An 18,731-nucleotide genomic window follows, 5' to 3' on the forward strand; every position below is an offset into this window, starting at 1 on the left:
GATAATGTGTTAAGTCAGTTGTTATATGTTGTATGGAACCACTGCTGTTTCTACTGTTTTTACTGTTTGTGAACCGCCGTGAGTCGCCTTCGGGCTTGAGATACAGCGGTATATAATCAAAGTAAATAAATAAATAAATAAATAAATAAATAAATAGTAGGAAAAAAATTAAGTGCTTCCGAGGACAATTATTTGTAGGGTTTGGTCTTGTCAGAGGTTATAGTTCAGTTAATAATTCCTTGAAGGCACACTGGAACAGCCAAGTTTTCAAGTTCTTCCTAAAGACTGCCAAAGTGGGGGCTTGCCTAATTTCTCTGGGGAGCAAATTCCAGAGTCGAGGGGCCACCACAGAGAAGGCCCTCTCCCTCATCCCCACAAGTCACACGATCCAGAAGATCGAAGGGATCATGTTGGTTCATAAAAGGAAATGCAGTCATATGTAATGAATGGTTTTTGGCACCATCACTTTTAACTGCTATGACCCCCAGGCTAGGGGATTCTGGGAGTTGTAGTTTGGCATAAAAGGCTCTAGACCAGTGGTTCTCAACCTTCCTAATGCCGTGACCCCTTAATACAGTCCCTCATGTTGTGGTGACCCCCAACCATAATATTGTTTTCATTGCTACTTCATAACATTTTTACTACTGTTATAAATCATAATGTAAATATCTGATATGCAGGATGCATTTTCATTCACTGGACCAAACTGGGCACAAATACCCAATACACCCAATTGCTGGGATTTATAGTTCACTTATAATCAAATAGCATTCTGAACTCCACCAGCGATGGATTTGAACCAAACTTGGCTCCCATGACCAATGGAAAACACTGGAAGGGTTTGATGGGCATTGACCTTGAGTTTGGGAGTTGTAGTTCACCTATATCCAGAGAGCACTGTGGACTCATGCAATGGTGGATCTGGACCAAACTTGGCACGAATACTCAATATGCCCACATGTGAACACTGGTGGAGTCTGGGGAAAATAGATTTTGACATTTGGGAGTTGTAGTTGCTGGGATTTATAGTTCATTACAATCAAAGAACATTCTGAACTCCACCAACGATAGAATTGGCTCAAACTTCCCACATGGAATCCCCATGACCATCAGAAAATAGTGTTTTCTTATGGTCTTTGGCGACCCCTCTAACACCCCCTTGCGACCCCCTCAGGGGTCCCGATCCCCAGGTTGAGAAACACTGCTCTAGACCTTGGCAAACTACATCTCCCAGTTGTTCACTCTCTCAGAGGACGAAGTTGAGGGCAAAGCTAATCTGAATAAATACATTTATGGGTTTCCAAATGCATTTACCAAATGGCTCCGTTTGTCTGGCTCTGCGCATTCATTCCCAGCTGCAAAGGAGGAGCCTGTGCTGGAATGCATTTTAATTCCGTTTGCTGGGTTTGCTGCTTTTCTTCCTCAGCCTAAAGCGATGCAAACAGCAGAATGAAATGCATGCATTCCAGCAAAGCCCCGTAGGAAGAGCCAGACCTATAGATATCCTTGCAATTTGCATCCATGCCATTGCAATTGTGTCCTCTTTGAGGCATGCCCTTCTTAGGATATTTTAATAACATATTTTAATAATCTATATATATATAAATGCTCTGTGCATAATGAGTATCTTAAAAACAAAAGAACCAATGAACGAAATCACACCATATTTGGCAACAAAACGTCTCACAACACAAGGAGTGACCATCACTCAAAAAAATATGATTTTGTCATTTGGGAGTTGTAGTTGCTGGGATTTATAGTTCACCTACAATCAAAGAGCATTCTGAACTCCACCAGTTATGGCATTGAACCAAACGTGGCACACAGGACTGCCATGACCAACAGAAAACACTAGAAGGGTTTGGTGGGCAGTGACCTTGAGTTTGGAAGTTGTAGTTCACCTACATCCAGAGAGCACTGTGGACTCAAACAATGATGGATCTCAAACAAACTTGGCACAGGCACTCAATACGCCCAAATATGAACACAGATGGAGTTTGGGGGAAATAGACCTTGACATTTGGGAGTTGTAGTCACTGGGATTCACAGTTCACCTACAACCAAAGAGCATTCTGAACCCCACCAACGACAGAATTGGGGCAAACTTCCCACACAGGACCCCCATGACCAACAGAAAATACTTAAGGCCATCCAGTCCAACTCCCTTCATCAGGGCAAGAAAACGTAATCAAAGTCCTCCTGACAAAGAGCCATCCAGCCATAGATATAGATAGAAGATAGCTAGATAGATAGAGACTTGTAGTTGCTGGGATTTATAGTTCGCCTACAATCAAATAGCATCATAGAATTGAACTAAACTTGGCACACAGGACTCTCATGACCAACAGAAAACACCAGAAGGGTTTGGTGGGCACTGACCTTGAGTTTGGGAGTTTTGTCGTGTCAGGAGCAACCTGTAGAAACTGCAAGTCGCTTCTTTGGGATTTTGGAAGTTTGGGAGTTGTAGTTCACCTACATCCAGAGAGCACTGTGGACTCAAACAATGATGGATCTCAACCAAAAATGGCACGAATATTCCATATGCCCAAATATGAACACAGATGGAGTTTGGGTTTTCTAGATCAGAAGGCTCTAGGTTAGAAAGTTCTGAGAAGAGCACTTTTCCCATCTTTTCTTTTCGGACTACCACATGAAGAATATTCTCAGTTTGAGGTTAGAATCATATTGGTTAGGTTCTATGCCATTGTGGTCTAGGTTGGTGTATTCTAGATCAGGATCTAGGCTAGAAGATCTCTTTCCCCAGCTCTTCTCGGATCGCCACACAAAGAATCTTCTTTGTTCTCTAAATTGGTGTTCTAGGTCACTGGGCTCTAAGTTAGCATGTTCTAGACAGGAATGCTCTGGGTTTATTTATTTATTTCCAATATTTCTATCCCCCCCCCCTCGCAACCCCCGAGGGGGGACTCAGGGCGGCTTACAAACCGGCCACAATTCGAAACCTTAATATAATACAAATATAGACACAAATAGCAACAGTTTAAAACAGTAAATAAAAAATTAAGTTAAAAACACGTTAAAAACATTGTCATCAACAAGTTTCAGTCCTGTTCAACATCTAAGGTGCTGTCATGCTTGCTGTCCAAAGGCCTGGCCCCAAAGCCATGATTTAACCTTCCTAAAAGAAAGGAGGGAAGAAGCTGACCTGATCTCACTGGGGAGTGAGTTCTATAGGCGTGGGGCCACCGCCGAGAAGGCCCTGCCCCTCGTTCCTGGCAAGCGCACTTGCGAGGCTGGCAGGACCTCTCAGTCCTCCCCGAACGACCTTAAACTACGAGGCGGGACATAGAGGGAGATACGTTTGGAAATATACAGGGAGCACATCACCTCCCTGTTGTGCCAGTTAAACTGGGCCAGAATCATATAGGGCTTTATAGGCCAAGACTAGCACTTTGAATTGTGCTCGGAAGTGGACTGGCAGCCAGTGGAGCTGGCAAGATTCTATTTTCCTCAAACTCCACCAGTGTTCACATTTGGGCATATTGAGTATTCATGTAGAGTTTGGTCCAGATCCATCATTGTTTGAGTTCACAATGATCTCTGGATGTAGGTGAACTACAACTCCAAAACCAAAGGACACTGCCCACCAAACCCTTCCAATATTTTTCGTTGGTCATGGGAGAACTGTGTGCCAAGTTTGGTTCAATTCCATCGTTGGTGGGGTTCAGAATGCTCTTTGATTGTAGGTGAACTATAAATCCCAGCAACTACAACTCCCAAATGACAAAATCATATATATTTTTAGTGAAGGACATACATTGGGTTGTTAGGCGTCTTGTGTCCAAATTTGGAGTCAATTCATCCAGTGGTTTTTGAGTTCTGTTAATCCCACAAACGACATTACATTTTTATTTATATTGATTTATTTTAACAAATAGTTAATTGTTTTTTTTTCATAATGTTAATAGTTGCCTTATTGTGTTACGTTGTGTCATAGGATTGTTGGTCCCCTTGAGTCCCTATGGGGAGAATGGCAGGAGAGAAATAAATAGAATTATAATAAGCTAGCGGTGCCCTGCCACGCGTTGCTGTGGCCTAGTCTGTTGATCTGGAAAATAAAGTAATGAGAAAATGTTGGTTTTTAATATATGTAATTTCTTTCTTCTTGTGGGTAAACAGTACTTCTTGCTGTTTCTTTGTCAGTGTTGATGTGGAGATTGTCTGGTTTGCCTACTCTGGAACATGCAACATATTATTGTCCTTCTTTAGGGGTCCCTTTCAAATCTAGGATACTATATCTGTGTGTCTGTGAATCATATCTATCTATCTATCTCTATCTATCTATCTATCTATCTATCTATCTATCTATCTATCTATCTATCTATATCTATGGCTGGATGGCTCATTGTCAGGAGGAATTTGATTACATTTTCTTGCCGTGATGAAGGGAGTTGGATTGGATGGCCTTAAGTATTTTCTGATGGTCATAGGGGTTCTGTGTGGGAAGTTTGTCCCCATTCTGTTGTTTGTAGGGTTCAGAATGCTCTTTGATTGTAGGTGAACAGTGAATTGCAGGGACTACAACTCCCAAATGTTAAGGTGTATTTCCCCCAAAGTCCATCTGTTTTCATATTCGTGCCAAGTGTGGTCCAGATCCATCATTGCTGGAGTCCACAGTGCTCTCTTGATGTAGGTGTACTACGATTCCGAAACGAAAGGTCAATGCCCACCAAACCCTTCCAGTATTATCTGTTGGTCATGGGAGTTCAGTGTGCCAAGTGTGGTTCAAATCCGTAAATCCCAGAAATGAGGACTACATGTTATAAAAGTGAAAAAGCAGTGGGCAGGGGAAGCAGTTGGGAGAGACCCACCTCCCACCGGGCAGGTTTGGGGGCCGCCGAAGGCAAGAGGGGCGTCGGGCCGCGGTAGAAATCGAGGCTTACGAGAAGACGGCGGGCCTCCCGTCTCGTGTTGTTTTTGTTGCCCTCGGCGCCCCGCCCCCCCCCCCCCCCCGCAGCTCCCATGCCCTCCCCGGCCGTTAGTGCTTACATCGGCCTGGTGGGCTTTCTCAGGCTGGGCTCGCAATATCTCCTGGTCTTGTTCCGTGTGTGTATCTGAGGAAATGGCGGGAGCGATGGGGTAGAGGGAGGCACGCAGGTGGCAGTGCGCATGCGGAGGGCGACTTGGGCGCGGGGGAAGCTGGGAAATGGAGTCCTTCCTCCTCATCGTATTTCTCCTGAGGCCTTTGCACATGCTCCATGTTTTTAGGGTATTGTGCGTTTGTGTTGTTGCGTATTGGTGTTTTGAGGGTTGTTGGTCATACCTTGGGGGAAGAGGTATTAGCAGGCCAAATTTGGTGAGATTTCGTCCGGTGGTTTCTCCGTTTTTGAACGCCTAAGGACACCCTTAAGCTTCTTATATATATAGATAGTAATATGTAATATATATTAGACAATAATAAATAATTTAACATAATAATACTAATATTGCAGAGCAGTTTGTAGTGTGTAGTTATGCAGATCTTATATATATATCCTTACCTTTCTATGGAATCCATGGGTTGACCAAGTTGCACTCTCGGCCTCATAAAACCCAGGAATTGATTCACTTTAGGGTTGCCGTAACAATGAAAACAAACCCGCTAATTAAAGGCCTGCCTTTATTAATACACATTGTTCCTCGAGATACAAGCGAGTCGCATTTTCCTTAATTTTTTGCATTAGTCAAACTACTGCAAACAATAATCATTATTTGTGTGTGTGTATTTGCAGAATCGTTCCAGGTTGTTGTGACTGGAAACGGGTTCCGTCATGCGCGGAACGTGGACCGTGTCCTTTGCAGCTTCCGCATCAATGAGACGGTCACCCTCAGTAAGTCATTTAACTTGCTTTATGGATTTTTTCAGTGCAGAACGAATGCAGATTGATACCACTTGAATAGTATGGAGCCAGGGTAGTTAAAATGGCATCAAACTGCATTAAGTCCAACAGTGCGAATGCACCCTTTGTCTTTTTTTTTTTTTTTGCATGGTTGCATTTACACTTTGAGCTTGGAGCATTCTTTCCTAATTGTGGCCTATCTTAAAGGAGGGTTTGCATGCCTGGTCTTGATGAGTTAATTACAAGTTAATTAACGGCAACTTTGAGTCATCTCGAAGGATTTCTTGCTCATTTTTGCCCCGTTTTTTGTTGTTCCTCCTCCGAAAAACCCACTTTTGCAAAAGTTGGGAGTTTTTTCCGCCTGAAGTTTTGAATCCTGATTTGGAAAAGCTTTGGGCCTTGCATTCCTTACGAAGGTGGAGGCAAACGAAGAGGAAACGAATTGCAATTTGGGCCTCATTTCAGCCGATGTGGATGAAAGCGGATCAAGTCTCTGCAGGCCACCTCCAAAGTTAAATGATGCAGTCGGATTCATTCGCTTGCAAAAATAACCAAGTGTCTCCAAGCTTTAGTGGAAGTAAACAAGGCAAAGGGGTGATAAAATGGGATGTGAATAAATGTAATAATAATAATCATCATCATCATCGTCATCATCATCGAATCATAGAATCAAAGAGTTGGAAAAGACCTCATGGACCATCCAGTCCAACCCCCTGCCAAGAAGCCGGAATATTGCATTTAAATCACCCCTGACAGATGGCCATCCAGCCTCTGTTTAAAAGCTTCCAAAGAAGGAGCCTCCTCCACACTCCGGGGCAGAGAGTTCCACTGCTGAACAGCTCTCACAGTCCGGAAGTTCTTCCTCATGTTCAGATGGAATCTCCTCCCTTGTAGTTTGAAGCCATTGTTCCATGTCCTAGTCTCCAGGGAAGCAGAAAACAAGCTTGCTCCCTCCTCCCTGTGGCTTCCTCTCACATATTTATACATGGCTATCATATCTCCTCTCAGCCTTCTCTTCTTCAGGCTAAACATGCCCAGCTCCTTAAGCCGCTCCTCATAGGGCTTGTTCTCCAGACGCTTGATCATTTTAGTCTCCCTCCTCTGGACACATTCCAGCTTGTCAATATCTCTCTTGAATTGTGGTGCCTAGAAATGGACACAATATTCCATGTGTGGTCTAACCAAAGCGGAATAGAGGGGTAGCATTGCTTCCCTAGATCTAGACACTAGGCTCCTATTGATGCAGGCCAAAATCCCATTGGCTTTTTTTGCTGTCACATCACATTGTTGGCTCATGTTTAACTTATTGTCCACAAGGACTTCAAGATCTTTTTCACACGTAATGCTCTTGAGCAAGGCATCCCCAACTTGTATCTTTGCATTTCGTTTTTCCTGCCAAAGTGGAGTATCTTGCATTTGTCCCTGTTGAACTTCATTTTGTTAGTTTTGGCCCATCTCTCTAATCTGTCAAGATCATTTTGAATCCTGCTCCTGTCCTCTGGAGTATTGGCTATCCCTCCCAATTTGGTATTAATAATAATAATAATAATAATAATAATAATAATAATGTTGATGTTGATGAATTTTGCACAAGGTGGTCCCCATATGTTCAGTATGCAATTATTATTATTATTATTATTATTATTAATAATAATAATAATAATAATGCGGATGCTTATTTTATTTATTTATTGTATTAGGAGTGAACCAAGGTACAGTTGTGATGTATTAAAAATACAAAATTTAAAATAACTTGGCATTATATTAAATGTCCTGGCCACTTGGACTGCCTCTGGTGTCGCTGTAAGAAGGTCCTCCATTGTGCATGTGGCAGGGCTGAAGCTGCATTGTAGTAGGTGGTCTGTGGTTTGCTCTCCTCCACACTCGTATGTCGTGGGCTCCGCTTTGTGGCTCCATTTCTTAAGGTTGGCTCTGCATCTCGTGGTGCCAGAGTGCAGCCTGTTCATTGCCTTCCAAGTCGCCCCGTCTTCTGTGTGCCCAGCAGGGAGTCTCTCATCCGGTTTCAGCCATGGGTTGAAGTTCCGGTTTTTAGCCTGCCACTTTTGGACTCTCGATTGCTGAGGTGTTCATGTGAGCATTTCTGTTCACTTCTGGTGAGAGAGAATCAGCTGTCTACAACTAAGTTGCCTAGGGGACGCCCAGATGTGTTGCAGTCCTGTGGGGAGGTGTCTCTTATGTCCCCTATCTGGATGGTGATGAATTTTGAGTAATAATGTGGATGTTGATGAATGTTGGACAAGGTGGTCCCCACGTATTCAGTATGCAAATATTTTTAGTAATAATAATAATGTGGACAATGTGGCCCCATGTATTCAGTATGCTAACAACAACAACAACAACAAGCCATTAGAACCAATGCCATCAAAGCCAGAATTGAAAAGTCGACAACAGATCCCAAATGTAGACTCTGCAAGGAAGCAGATGAAACAATAGATCACATCCTCAGCTGCTGCAGGAAGATTGCGCAGACAGACTACAAGCAGAGGAACAACACCGTTGCTTAGATGATTCATTGGAACTTGTGCCACAAATTCCATCTACCGGTGACAAAGAACTGGTGGGATCACAAGCCAGAAAAAGTTACAGAGAATGAACACATCAAGCTACTCTGGGACTTCCGGATTCAAACAGACTCCTGACCTCATGATGGTGTTAAAAAAGGATTGTTGATGTTGCAATCCTAGGCGACAGCAGGATTGAAGAGAAACAACTGGAAAATATGACACGATATGAGGATTTAAAGATCGAACTGCAAAGACTCTAGCACAAGCCAGTCAAGGTGGTCCCAATGGTGATTGGCACACTGGGTGCAGTGCCTAAAGACCTTGGCCTGCACTTAACTACAATTGGCGCTGACAAAATTACCATCTTCCAGCTGCAGAAGGCCACCCTACTGGGATCTGCACGCATCATTCGCCGATACATCACACAGTCCTAGAAAATTGGGAAGTGTCCTACGTGTGATCCAATACAACAGCCAGCAGAGTGTCTGCTGTGGACTCATCTTGTTGTGTTTCAAATAATAATAATAATAATAATAATAATAATAATAATGTGGATGTTGATGAATTTTGGACAAGGTGGACCCTGTGTATTTAGTATCCTATTTTTATTATCAATAATAATGACAATAATAATATGGATGTGGATGAATTTTGGACAAGGTGGTCTCCATGTATTCAGGATTCAATAATAATAATAATAATAATAATAATAATAATTAATGTGGATGAATTTTGGACAAGGTGGTCCCCATGCATCCAGTTTGCAATTAATAATATTAATTAATTAATTAATAATGGTTAATGTTGATGTTGATGAATTTTGGACAAGGTGGTCCCCACGTATTCAGTATGCAATAATAATAATAATAATAATAATAATAATAATAATAATATAATTAATGTGGATGTGGATGAATGTTGGACAAGGTGGTTCCCATATGTGCAGTATGCAATTATTAATAATAATGATAATATGGATGTTGATGAATTTTGGATAAAGTGGTTTCTTCATGTATTGTGTATTCAAATGTAAACCTAGCAAGAATTGGACTAAGAAGGGTGCATTTGCACTGCAGAATTAATGTATTTTATTTATTTTTATTTTATTTCCAACGTTTCTACCCCGTCCTTCTCAACCCCCGAGGGGGAACTCAGGGTATTAATTTGGCACCACTTTAACAGCCATAGATGTGGTGCCAAACTGCATTAACCCTACAGTGTGGATTCACTCTAAGGTCCCTTTCATTAAAATTCAATATACTTAATGCTGTAACACAGTGGTTCTCAACCTGTGGGTCCCCAGGTGTTTTGGCCGACACCTCTAGAAATCCCAGCCTGTTTACCAGCTGTTAGGATTTCTGGGAGTTGAAGGCCAAAACATCTGGGACCCATAGGTTGAGAACCACTGCTGTAATGAAAATGAGATCCAGATGGAAAACGCATAACATTGATCAAGGCAGGCAATCGGTAGATTATAATGAATGCTGCATTTGATATAGAGAAATAAGGTGTTTTCGCTTGTTGTTATTGTTTTGGCCTTTAGTTTTGCTTTTTATTTGAAACTAGCTTGGGGACCCGGCACTGCCCGGGTTATTTGAGAAAGGAATAGTGTATCAAGGTTGGTCTTTATCAGTTATTTATATGGCTCGCAGTGGTCTCAGGAAGTTAGTGAAGGTACTCCAAATCCCATCATTTGTGGTCCATCCTCCTCCAAATTGCACCAGAATGGAGAGTGGGTCGTGGGGGCTCTGTGTGCCAAGTTTTGTTCTTGATCAATCATTGGATGAGGGTCACAGTGGTCTCAGAAAGTGAGTTTAGGTACTGCAAGTCCCATCATCCATAGTCTGTTCTCCTCCAAACCTCACCAGAATGTTGAGTTGGCCAAGGGGGCTCTCTGTGCCAAGTTTGGTCTTTCTTGGTATTTGGATAAGTGTCGCTGTGGTTTCAGGAAGTGAGTGAAGGTATTGGAAGTCCCATCATCCATTGTCCGTCCTCCTCCAAACAGCATCGGGATGTAGAGTGGGTCATGGGGGCTCTGTGTGCCAAGTTTGGTCTTGATTGGACATTAGATGAGGGTTGCAGCCGTCTTGGGAAGGGAGTGGAGGTACTTGAAGTCCCACCATCCATGGTCTGTCCTCCTTGAAAGTGCACCAGGATGTAGATTAGGTCATGGGGACTCTGTGTGCCAAGTTTGGTCTTGATCAGTCATTAGCGAGGGTCTCAGTGGTCTCAGGGAGTGAGTGAAGTGACTGCAAGTCCCATCATCCATTGTCAAATTCTTCCAAACCGCACCAGGATGTAGAGTGGGTCATGCGGGCTCTCTGTGTGAATGGTAGTCCTGATCCATCATTGTTGGCAGTTGTAATGGTCTTAGGAAGGGAGTGCAGGTATTGCAAGTCCCATCGTCCATGGTGCATCCTCCTCCAAACCGCACCAGAATGTAGAGTGCATCATGGAGACTCAGTGTGCCAAGTTTGGTCTTTATCGGTAATTGGATGAGGGTTGCAGTGGTCTCAAGAATTGAGCAAAGGTACTGTAAATCCCATAATCCATGGTCCATCCCTGGCCAAACCACACCAGGATGTAAAGTGGGTCATGAGAGGTCTATGTGCCAAGTTTGGTCCTGGTTTCCCAGGTTATTTGAAAAACTCAGTATTTTAATTGTACAAAATGCATAAGGTTGAGTGAACTACAACTCTCATCATGCCAGGTCAACCCCCTGAAGTAGTTAAAGTTTGTCGTGATGGGCGAGCTTGCTCTAGGTGCATAATCAGTGGGTTTAAGTGTCCTTTCTGGCTGTAGGGTAAACTACAACTCCCACCATGTAGTGGGTCAGTCCCCTCCAGTAAGTTTGGTCCAGATCCGTCATGAAAACCGTCATTTTATTTAAAAGGAGTAGAAAGTAAGCCAGAAGGAATGATGCCACGGGAGGCTTTTCGGATGGCACGCCAAATAACTCTAAAAAGTGTTGCTTGTGCAAAGTGGAGTCGTGCAAGGGATCAGTGCAAGAATGTATTCATTTGCTCACATTTTTCCACCAAATGCTTCCAGATGAGCAATGAAAGTTATATTTTGGAGAGAGGAAAAGAACAATAGAATACAAATAGCATCTTTGCTTGATGTTTCCCATCTGCTGCACACAATCCAGAGACATGAAAAAGAGATTCTTTTTGGTGCAAAAAGTCTGCTTATTATTATTGTTGCTGCTGGGCTTTTAAAAACTGCTGCTCTAATCTCAATTTGCAGAAAGGAAGGAAACTTGCAGCAGTTGTCAATGAGATATAATAATAATAAAATACTATTATTAATAATAATACTATTAAATTATTATTAATAATAATAATGATTATTTTTGCAAGTTGGAAATGGGCAAGTTCCAATGTAAGTTACCTTTCCACACAATCTGAAGCTCTAACAGCAATACATTTCCAACAGAAACATCTTCATCTTGGAAAGAAGTGACGAGTGGAGTGCCATCAGCAGGGTTCCGTCCTGGGCCCGGTCCTGTTCAACATCTTTATTAATGACTTAGATGAAGGGCTAGAAGGCAGGATCATCAAGTTTGCAGACGACACCAAATTGAGAGGGAGAGCCAATACTCCAGAGGACAGGAGCAGGATTCAAAACGATCTTGACAGATTAGAGAGATGGGCCAAAACTAACAAAATGAAGTTCAAATGCAAGGTACTCCACTTTGGCAGGAAAAACGAAATGCAAAGATACAGAATGGGGGACAATGCCTGGCTCGAGAGCAGTACGTATGAAAAATATCTTGGAGTCCTCATGGACAATAAGTTAAATATGAGCCAACAATGTGATGTGGCGGCAAAAAAAGCCAATGGGATTTTGGCCTGCATCAAGAGGAGCATAGTGTCTAGATCTAGGGAAGTAATGCTACCCCTCTATTCTGCTTTGGTTAGACCACACCTGGAATATTGTGTCCAATTCTGGGCACCACAATTCAAGAGAGATATTGACAAGCTGGACATTTGTCCAGAAGAGGGCGACTAAAATGATCAAGGGTCTGGAGAACAAGCCCTATGAGGAGCGGCTTAAGGAGCTGGGCATGTTTAGCCTGAAGAAGAGAAGGCTGAGTGGAGACATGATGAGGGCCATGTATAAAGATGTGAGAGGAAGCCACAGGGAGGAGGGAGCAAGCTTGTTTTCTGCTTCCTTGGAGAACAAGGACGTGGAACAATGGCTTCAAACTACAAGAAAGGAGATTCCATCTGAACATGAGGAAGAACTTCCTGACTGTGAGAGCCGTTCAGCAGTGGAACTCTCTGCCCCGGAGTGTGGTGGAGGCTCCTTCTTTGGAAGCTTTTAAACAGGGGCTGGATGGCCATCTGTCAGGGGTGATTTGAATGCAATATTCCTGCTTCTTGGCAGAATGGGGTTGGACTGGACGGCCCATGAGGTCTCTTCCAACTCTTTGATTCTATGGTTCTGTGATTCTATCTACATCCAGTTAACCAAGTGCAGCCATTTAAATGCAAGGTGGTGTGGAGAAACATGGGCAAATTTTGTAACTTGGGGGATGCAGGCTAGCAGTCCCTGCTAGGAGGGCTGGTTGTCTGGTGATGGAAGGAAAGAAGGGAAGGAGGAAGGAAAGAGGAGGAAGGAAGGATGAAAAGGAGGAAGGAGAAGGATGGAAGGAGAAAGAGGAAGAGAGGGAGGAAGAAGAGAAGGAAGGTAGGATGAAAAAGTGGAAGGGAAAGATGGAAGGAGAAAGAGGGAGAGAGTGAAGGAAGGAAGAACGAAAAGATGGAAGGGAACGATGGAAGGAGAAAGAGAGAGAGGGAAGGAGGAAGGAAAGAGGGAAGGAATGAAGAACGAAAAGGTGGAAGGGAAAGATGGAAGGAAAAAGAGTGAGGGAAGGGAGAGAGGGAAGGAGAAAGTAAAGATAAAAGGGAGGGAAGGCAAGAAGGATGAAAGGGTTGAAGCGAAAGATAGAACGAAGCGAAGGAGGACGGAAAAAGAGAAGGGAGGAAGGATGAAAGGGTGGAAGGGAATGGAAGTTGGGCGAAAGAGGAAGGAGGAAAGACAAAAGGCAAGGAAGGAAGGAAAAAGAGGAAGAGAGGGAAAACGAAAGGATGGAAGGGAAGGAGGGAGGGAGGAAGAAAGAGTGAGATGTGGGAGGGAAAGAGGAAGGAAAGGAAGGAAGGACAAAAGGGTGGAAGAGAAGGAGAAAGAGGAAGGGAAGGAGGAAGGAAAAGATGGCGAGAGAGAAGAGGGCCTGAGAAAAGAGCCTGTTTCTCATGATTCTGGAAATTGTAGTTCATCCACATTGTTATATATTTTCTAATGGAAGTATTCCTAAACAACGAAATCCAAGAGTGGATTTTTCCTAATCAATAGCGTTGCTAATTAATTAAATGATATGACCTTTCACCCCAAAACAAGCAATGCCCTTTTCAAAGAACCCGAACAACACCGAGTACCCAAGCTAGTGATAATTAAAATAAATGCAAGGTGAATCTGATTGGAAAACCTTGGAGAAGACAGACAGATAGATAATTAGGGAATGCAATGCCAAGGATGCTGGAATAAATCATAGGTGTTTAGTTGAGCTGTCTGCACTGCACAGTTCAAACCCAGGTTAAAGGAACCGTGTTCCTAGAGCAGCAACATCGTAAAGGCACCGGAAATGGATTTTGTGGGAAACTTCAACCAGGTTGAAGCTCTCAGGTCTGAGTAAGATCGTTTTCTAGACAAAAGGATTCTGATAGAGGTGTTCACAATTGGACCTGAGATTGCTTCCACACTTAGATATATGAATGGGTTGCAATTAGACCTGGGATTGATTCCACATACAGATTGAGGATGGGTTGCATATATTCCACAACTGGGTATATAAATGGTCCATAATTAAATATAGGATTAGTCCACAATTATATACATGAATGGCCACATTTGGATCTGGGATTAGTCCATAATTATATATGGTTGTTTTTTTTGGTCATGCCAAGACCGACTTGAGAAACTGCAAGTCACTTCTGGTGTGAGAGAATTGGCCGTCTGCAAGGACGTTGCCCAGGGGGCGCCCGGATGAATTGATATTTTTTATCATCCTTGAGGGAGGCTTCTCTCATGTCCCCGCATGAGGAGCTGGAGCTGACAGAGGGAGCTCATCCGCCTCTCCCCGGATTCGAACCTGCAACCTGTCGGTCTTCAGTCCTGCTGGCACAGGGGTTTAACCCACTGCGTTACCTGGAGCTCCACATTATATATGTGAATGGTGCACATTTGTGGCCCACAACTGGATAGATCAGTGGCTCTCAACCTTTCTAATGCCATGACCCCTAAATATAGTTCCTCATGTGGTGACCCCAACCATATTTTTGTTACTACTTCATAACTGCTACTGTTATGAATCGTAATGTAAATATCTGATATGCAGGATGTATTTTCATTGTTACAAATTAAAGCATAGTGACAGTATGTTTGGGGGAGTATGGACAATGGATGATAGGATTTGCAGTACCTTCAACCGATTTAGCTCTGACTTCCACAGACTACTGAGACCCCAAGGAATTACAGACCTGGACCAAACTTGGCACACAGAACCCCCATGACCAACAGAAAATACTGGAGGTGTTGGTGCAAGGACCGTGCTCCCTCCACCAACCCCTGGACACGTCCTCCCTGCACTTGCCCTCTTCCCCTGTGTGTTTGCCAATGCCGGAGAGTGCCCCATTCACAATCTTGGCAAGTGTGTGGGGGACGAGGGCTGGTGAAGAAGGCACGTGCCCAGGGCCGATGCAGGGAGTACACACCCTGTATCAGCCCTCATTCCCCCCACTCATGCCAAGGCCGGGAGAAGGCCTAGGCCTCTTGGGACCTTTTTGGCACTCTTCAGGAGGGGGGGGGGGCTTAAGGAGGTGCCGCCGCGACCCCTCTGAAATTGCCCAACGACCCCTCTGGAGGTTGCAACCCCCAGGTTGAGAACCGCTGGGATAGATGAATGAGTTGCAATTGGACCTGGGATTGGTTCCACATATGGTTCCAAGATGCGTTCCACCATTTGATGTTTGTGTGTGCGTGTAGTCCACATTTGGGTATATAAATGGTCCATAATTAGATATGGGATTAGTCCACCATTCTATATGTCAATATGTAAATGATCCATGACTAGATCTATGAATGGTCCATAAGATTTGGGGTTGGTTCACAATTGGATATATAATGACCCACAGTTGGACCTCTGAATTGTGGAAGTTGACCCTAAAATTGTGTTGGCGTCTTAGAGCTCTTTAGGGGAGCTCCTCTTGGGTTAATACAAGGGGTTTTCCCACGTGTTGTTGTTGTTGTTATTATTATTATTATTATTTTATTTGTACCCCGCTAGCATCTCCCGAAGGACTCGATGCAGCTTACATAGGCCAAGGCCTCAAAACACAACACAACAATACAACACCTAAAGCAAATTAAAAACGTTAAGCAGTATAAACAACAAGCAATAAACAATACATCAAGACACTATAAAACTGGGCTGGGCCAGAGTAATGGGTACAAGATTAAAAGTGCTGATGTGGCAGGAGGTATGTAGGATTATAAAATAAGTGCAGTGTGCGGTGTGCAGCAATCTTAGTTCTACTAAAGTGCTTCTGGGACTTGGTATTCTGGGAAGGCACATCGGAACAGCCAGGTCTTCAAGTTCTTTCTGAAGACTGCCAATGTAGGGGCCTGTCTAAGATCTTTTGGGAGGGTGTTCCAGAGTCGGGGGGCCACCACAGAAAAGGCCCTGTCTCGAATCCCCACCAAGCGTGCTTGCGACGCAGGCGGAATCACGAGCAGGGCCTCTCCGGATGAGCAAAGTGAACCTGTGGGTTCATAGACGGATATGCGGTTCCTCTGCCCCAGATCCATTCAAAAAGAGCCAGTCCTGAATGCCCCATCCAGTCAAAGCTGGTCTTCCTTCTGTGATGGACTCTTTCCTTGAACCGATCAGAGAGGAGAAACTCTTTCGTTGCCTCCTTTGCAAAAAGATGACGGGACTTTTCTTGCTATGGAAATCCTTGTGCCATCCAGAAACGCCTGCTTCTCCTGGCAGCGATATTTTCCTTTCCAATTCTTGCTATAGCGGTGATGCAAAATATTCCTTCCTTTTCTGAAAACCTTTTCCCTAAAAGAACATGCATGCATTTATGGATGTATATACACATTCCTTTTGTGGGGAAGGAAGCGGTCCAAGCCAGAGGAATCTGCCACAGCTTCCAGCAAACGGGGGAAAGGAGTGTTTTCTTGATGCCGTAATGAAAACCAGGCCACAATCGGCCCGTAACATATCCCGGCTTTGCTACAGCATTAATGCCGTATATTTTCCAGTGGCCGAAGCTAATTGCAGACGGTGTTGTTCTTTGTTTGGGACTGCTGAGGGTCAAAGGTTGATTTCAAGGTCCTGACAAGTTCTGCTAGAAAATCGGGAGTGTCAGGTCCAAATTTCTCTGGAAGTAATGGTCTACCTAGCACTAATGTACATATAAATATAGTATAGTAAATATATAATGCAGTATATAATATATAAGTTAATGTTTGTGAAGATGTTTTTTTTTTGGCCAAAGCTACAACTTCCACTGACCGCTGCAAGCCCAGCAAATTACCAGCCTGGACCAATCTTGGCACACAGGCCCCCCCCCCCCCCCCATAACCCACTTTATGACCTGGTGCAGTTTGGCGCAGATGGACGCGGGATGATGGAAGTTACAGTTCACCAACATCCAGAAAGTACTCTGGACCCAACCGGCGATGGTACTGCACCAAACTTGGCACACATACCCAACATGGCAAACGTTGAATATGGCTGGGGTTTCGAGGGAACTGACCTTAGAAGCTGAGAGTTGTAGTTCACCCACAGCCACAAAGCGCTGTGTATGCAACTGATGATGGTTCTTGACTAAACTTGGAACAAATACCCAATATGATCAACTTTAAATACTGGTAGGATTTGTGGGGACTGGCCTTGTTACCCCCACTATTTATGGATCTGAACCAAACTTGGTGCACAGATCCAACATGGCCAACTGACTATTGGGGGTGATTGACCTTGCATTCAGGGAGTTGTAGTTCACCCTTATCCAGAGAACACTGAACCCAGCAAATGATGGATCTGACCAAGCTTCGTACACAGACCCAACATGGCCAGCTGCAAATACTGGTAGGGTCTGGGGATGGTCGACTTTGACATATGGGAGTTGTAGTTTTATTTATTTATTTCGTATACTTCTATCCCGCCCTTCTCAACCCCCGAGGGGGGACTCAGGGCGGCTTACAAAATGGGACAATTCGATGCCTACACAATAATACAATAAATGTATAAAAACAGCAGTTAAACCTTTCCAGAGAACACTGAACCCAGCAGATGACGGATCTTACCAAGCTTGGCATACAGACTCATCACAGCCAACTGTGAATACTGGAGAGTTTGAGGGTGATTGATCTTGCATTCTGGGAGTTGTAGTTCACCCTTATCAAGAGAGCAGCTGACATCAGATCTGGACTAAACTTGACACACAGACCCAACATGGACCACTGTTCATGCAGGTGGAGTTTGGGGCGATTGACCTTGACATATGGGAGTTGTAGTTCACCCTTATCTAGAGAGCACTGAACCCAGCAGATGATGGATGTGGACCAAGCTTGGCACACAGACCCAACATGACCAACCGCAAATACTGTTGGGGTTTGGAGGTAATTGACCCACTATTTTGGGAATAGTAGTTCACCCACATCCTTATGTATTTTCCAAAGGGAATAGTCATCAAATACAAAAGCGAATTACCAAACCAATATAACCTAACATCCAAAAACAAGCAATGCCTTTTTCACATAATTGGAGCATTTGGCTAATCAGAGAGAGATGAGCCAAATGTGAAACAGTGGTCATTGAACTAGGATGGAGAACAGCCATAATTGGATGTTTAGCTCGAATGCTTTCACATCCTATATCTGATGTAACATTTCTGATTGTAATTTCCCTATTAAAAAAATACGAGGAAGCCGCCATTGCTTTCCCACCAACAGCCGAAGTGCCAAACCGCATTAACTCTCCTGTCTAGATGCAGCCATAGCTTTATCTCTTCTTTGCCATCCTGACCACATCATTCCTGAAAAGCAATGACTCAAGGTCTTGTGCTTCCACTTTTCCAGCCTTTCGTAAGTCTTCTTGTTTTGCATCCTTTGCGTGCAACCTTGTTTTGCAAAGAAGGGATTGTTTTGCCCTCGAAATGCCTTTTTTTGCTTCAACACCAAGTGCTTTCTGAAGTTTCTGCAAACAAAACATTAGTTTGCACAATTCCATCCCGATCCTTCTGGGAAAAAGAATAGGGTTGTGAAACCAAGAAATGGGGGTGCCAAGTTTTTGGGAAAA

The 18,731-nt window shown here is 43.7% G+C and overlaps 1 protein-coding gene across 1 annotated transcript in view; it reads left to right on the plus strand.

Moving 5' to 3' along the window:
• Positions 1 to 18,731, plus strand: part of ANTXR1 (ANTXR cell adhesion molecule 1) — a 93,470-nt gene that overhangs the window by 43,299 nt on the left and 31,440 nt on the right. Inside the window, exon 10 of the mRNA XM_060787030.2 lies at positions 5,730 to 5,828. Coding sequence (XP_060643013.2) covers positions 5,730 to 5,828 — 99 coding nt within the window. The remainder of the gene's footprint in view (positions 1 to 5,729; positions 5,829 to 18,731) is intronic.

The sequence above is a fragment of the Anolis sagrei genome, chromosome 7 (genome assembly GCF_037176765.1).
Source record: "Anolis sagrei isolate rAnoSag1 chromosome 7, rAnoSag1.mat, whole genome shotgun sequence".
Lineage (NCBI taxonomy): Eukaryota > Metazoa > Chordata > Lepidosauria > Squamata > Dactyloidae > Anolis > Anolis sagrei.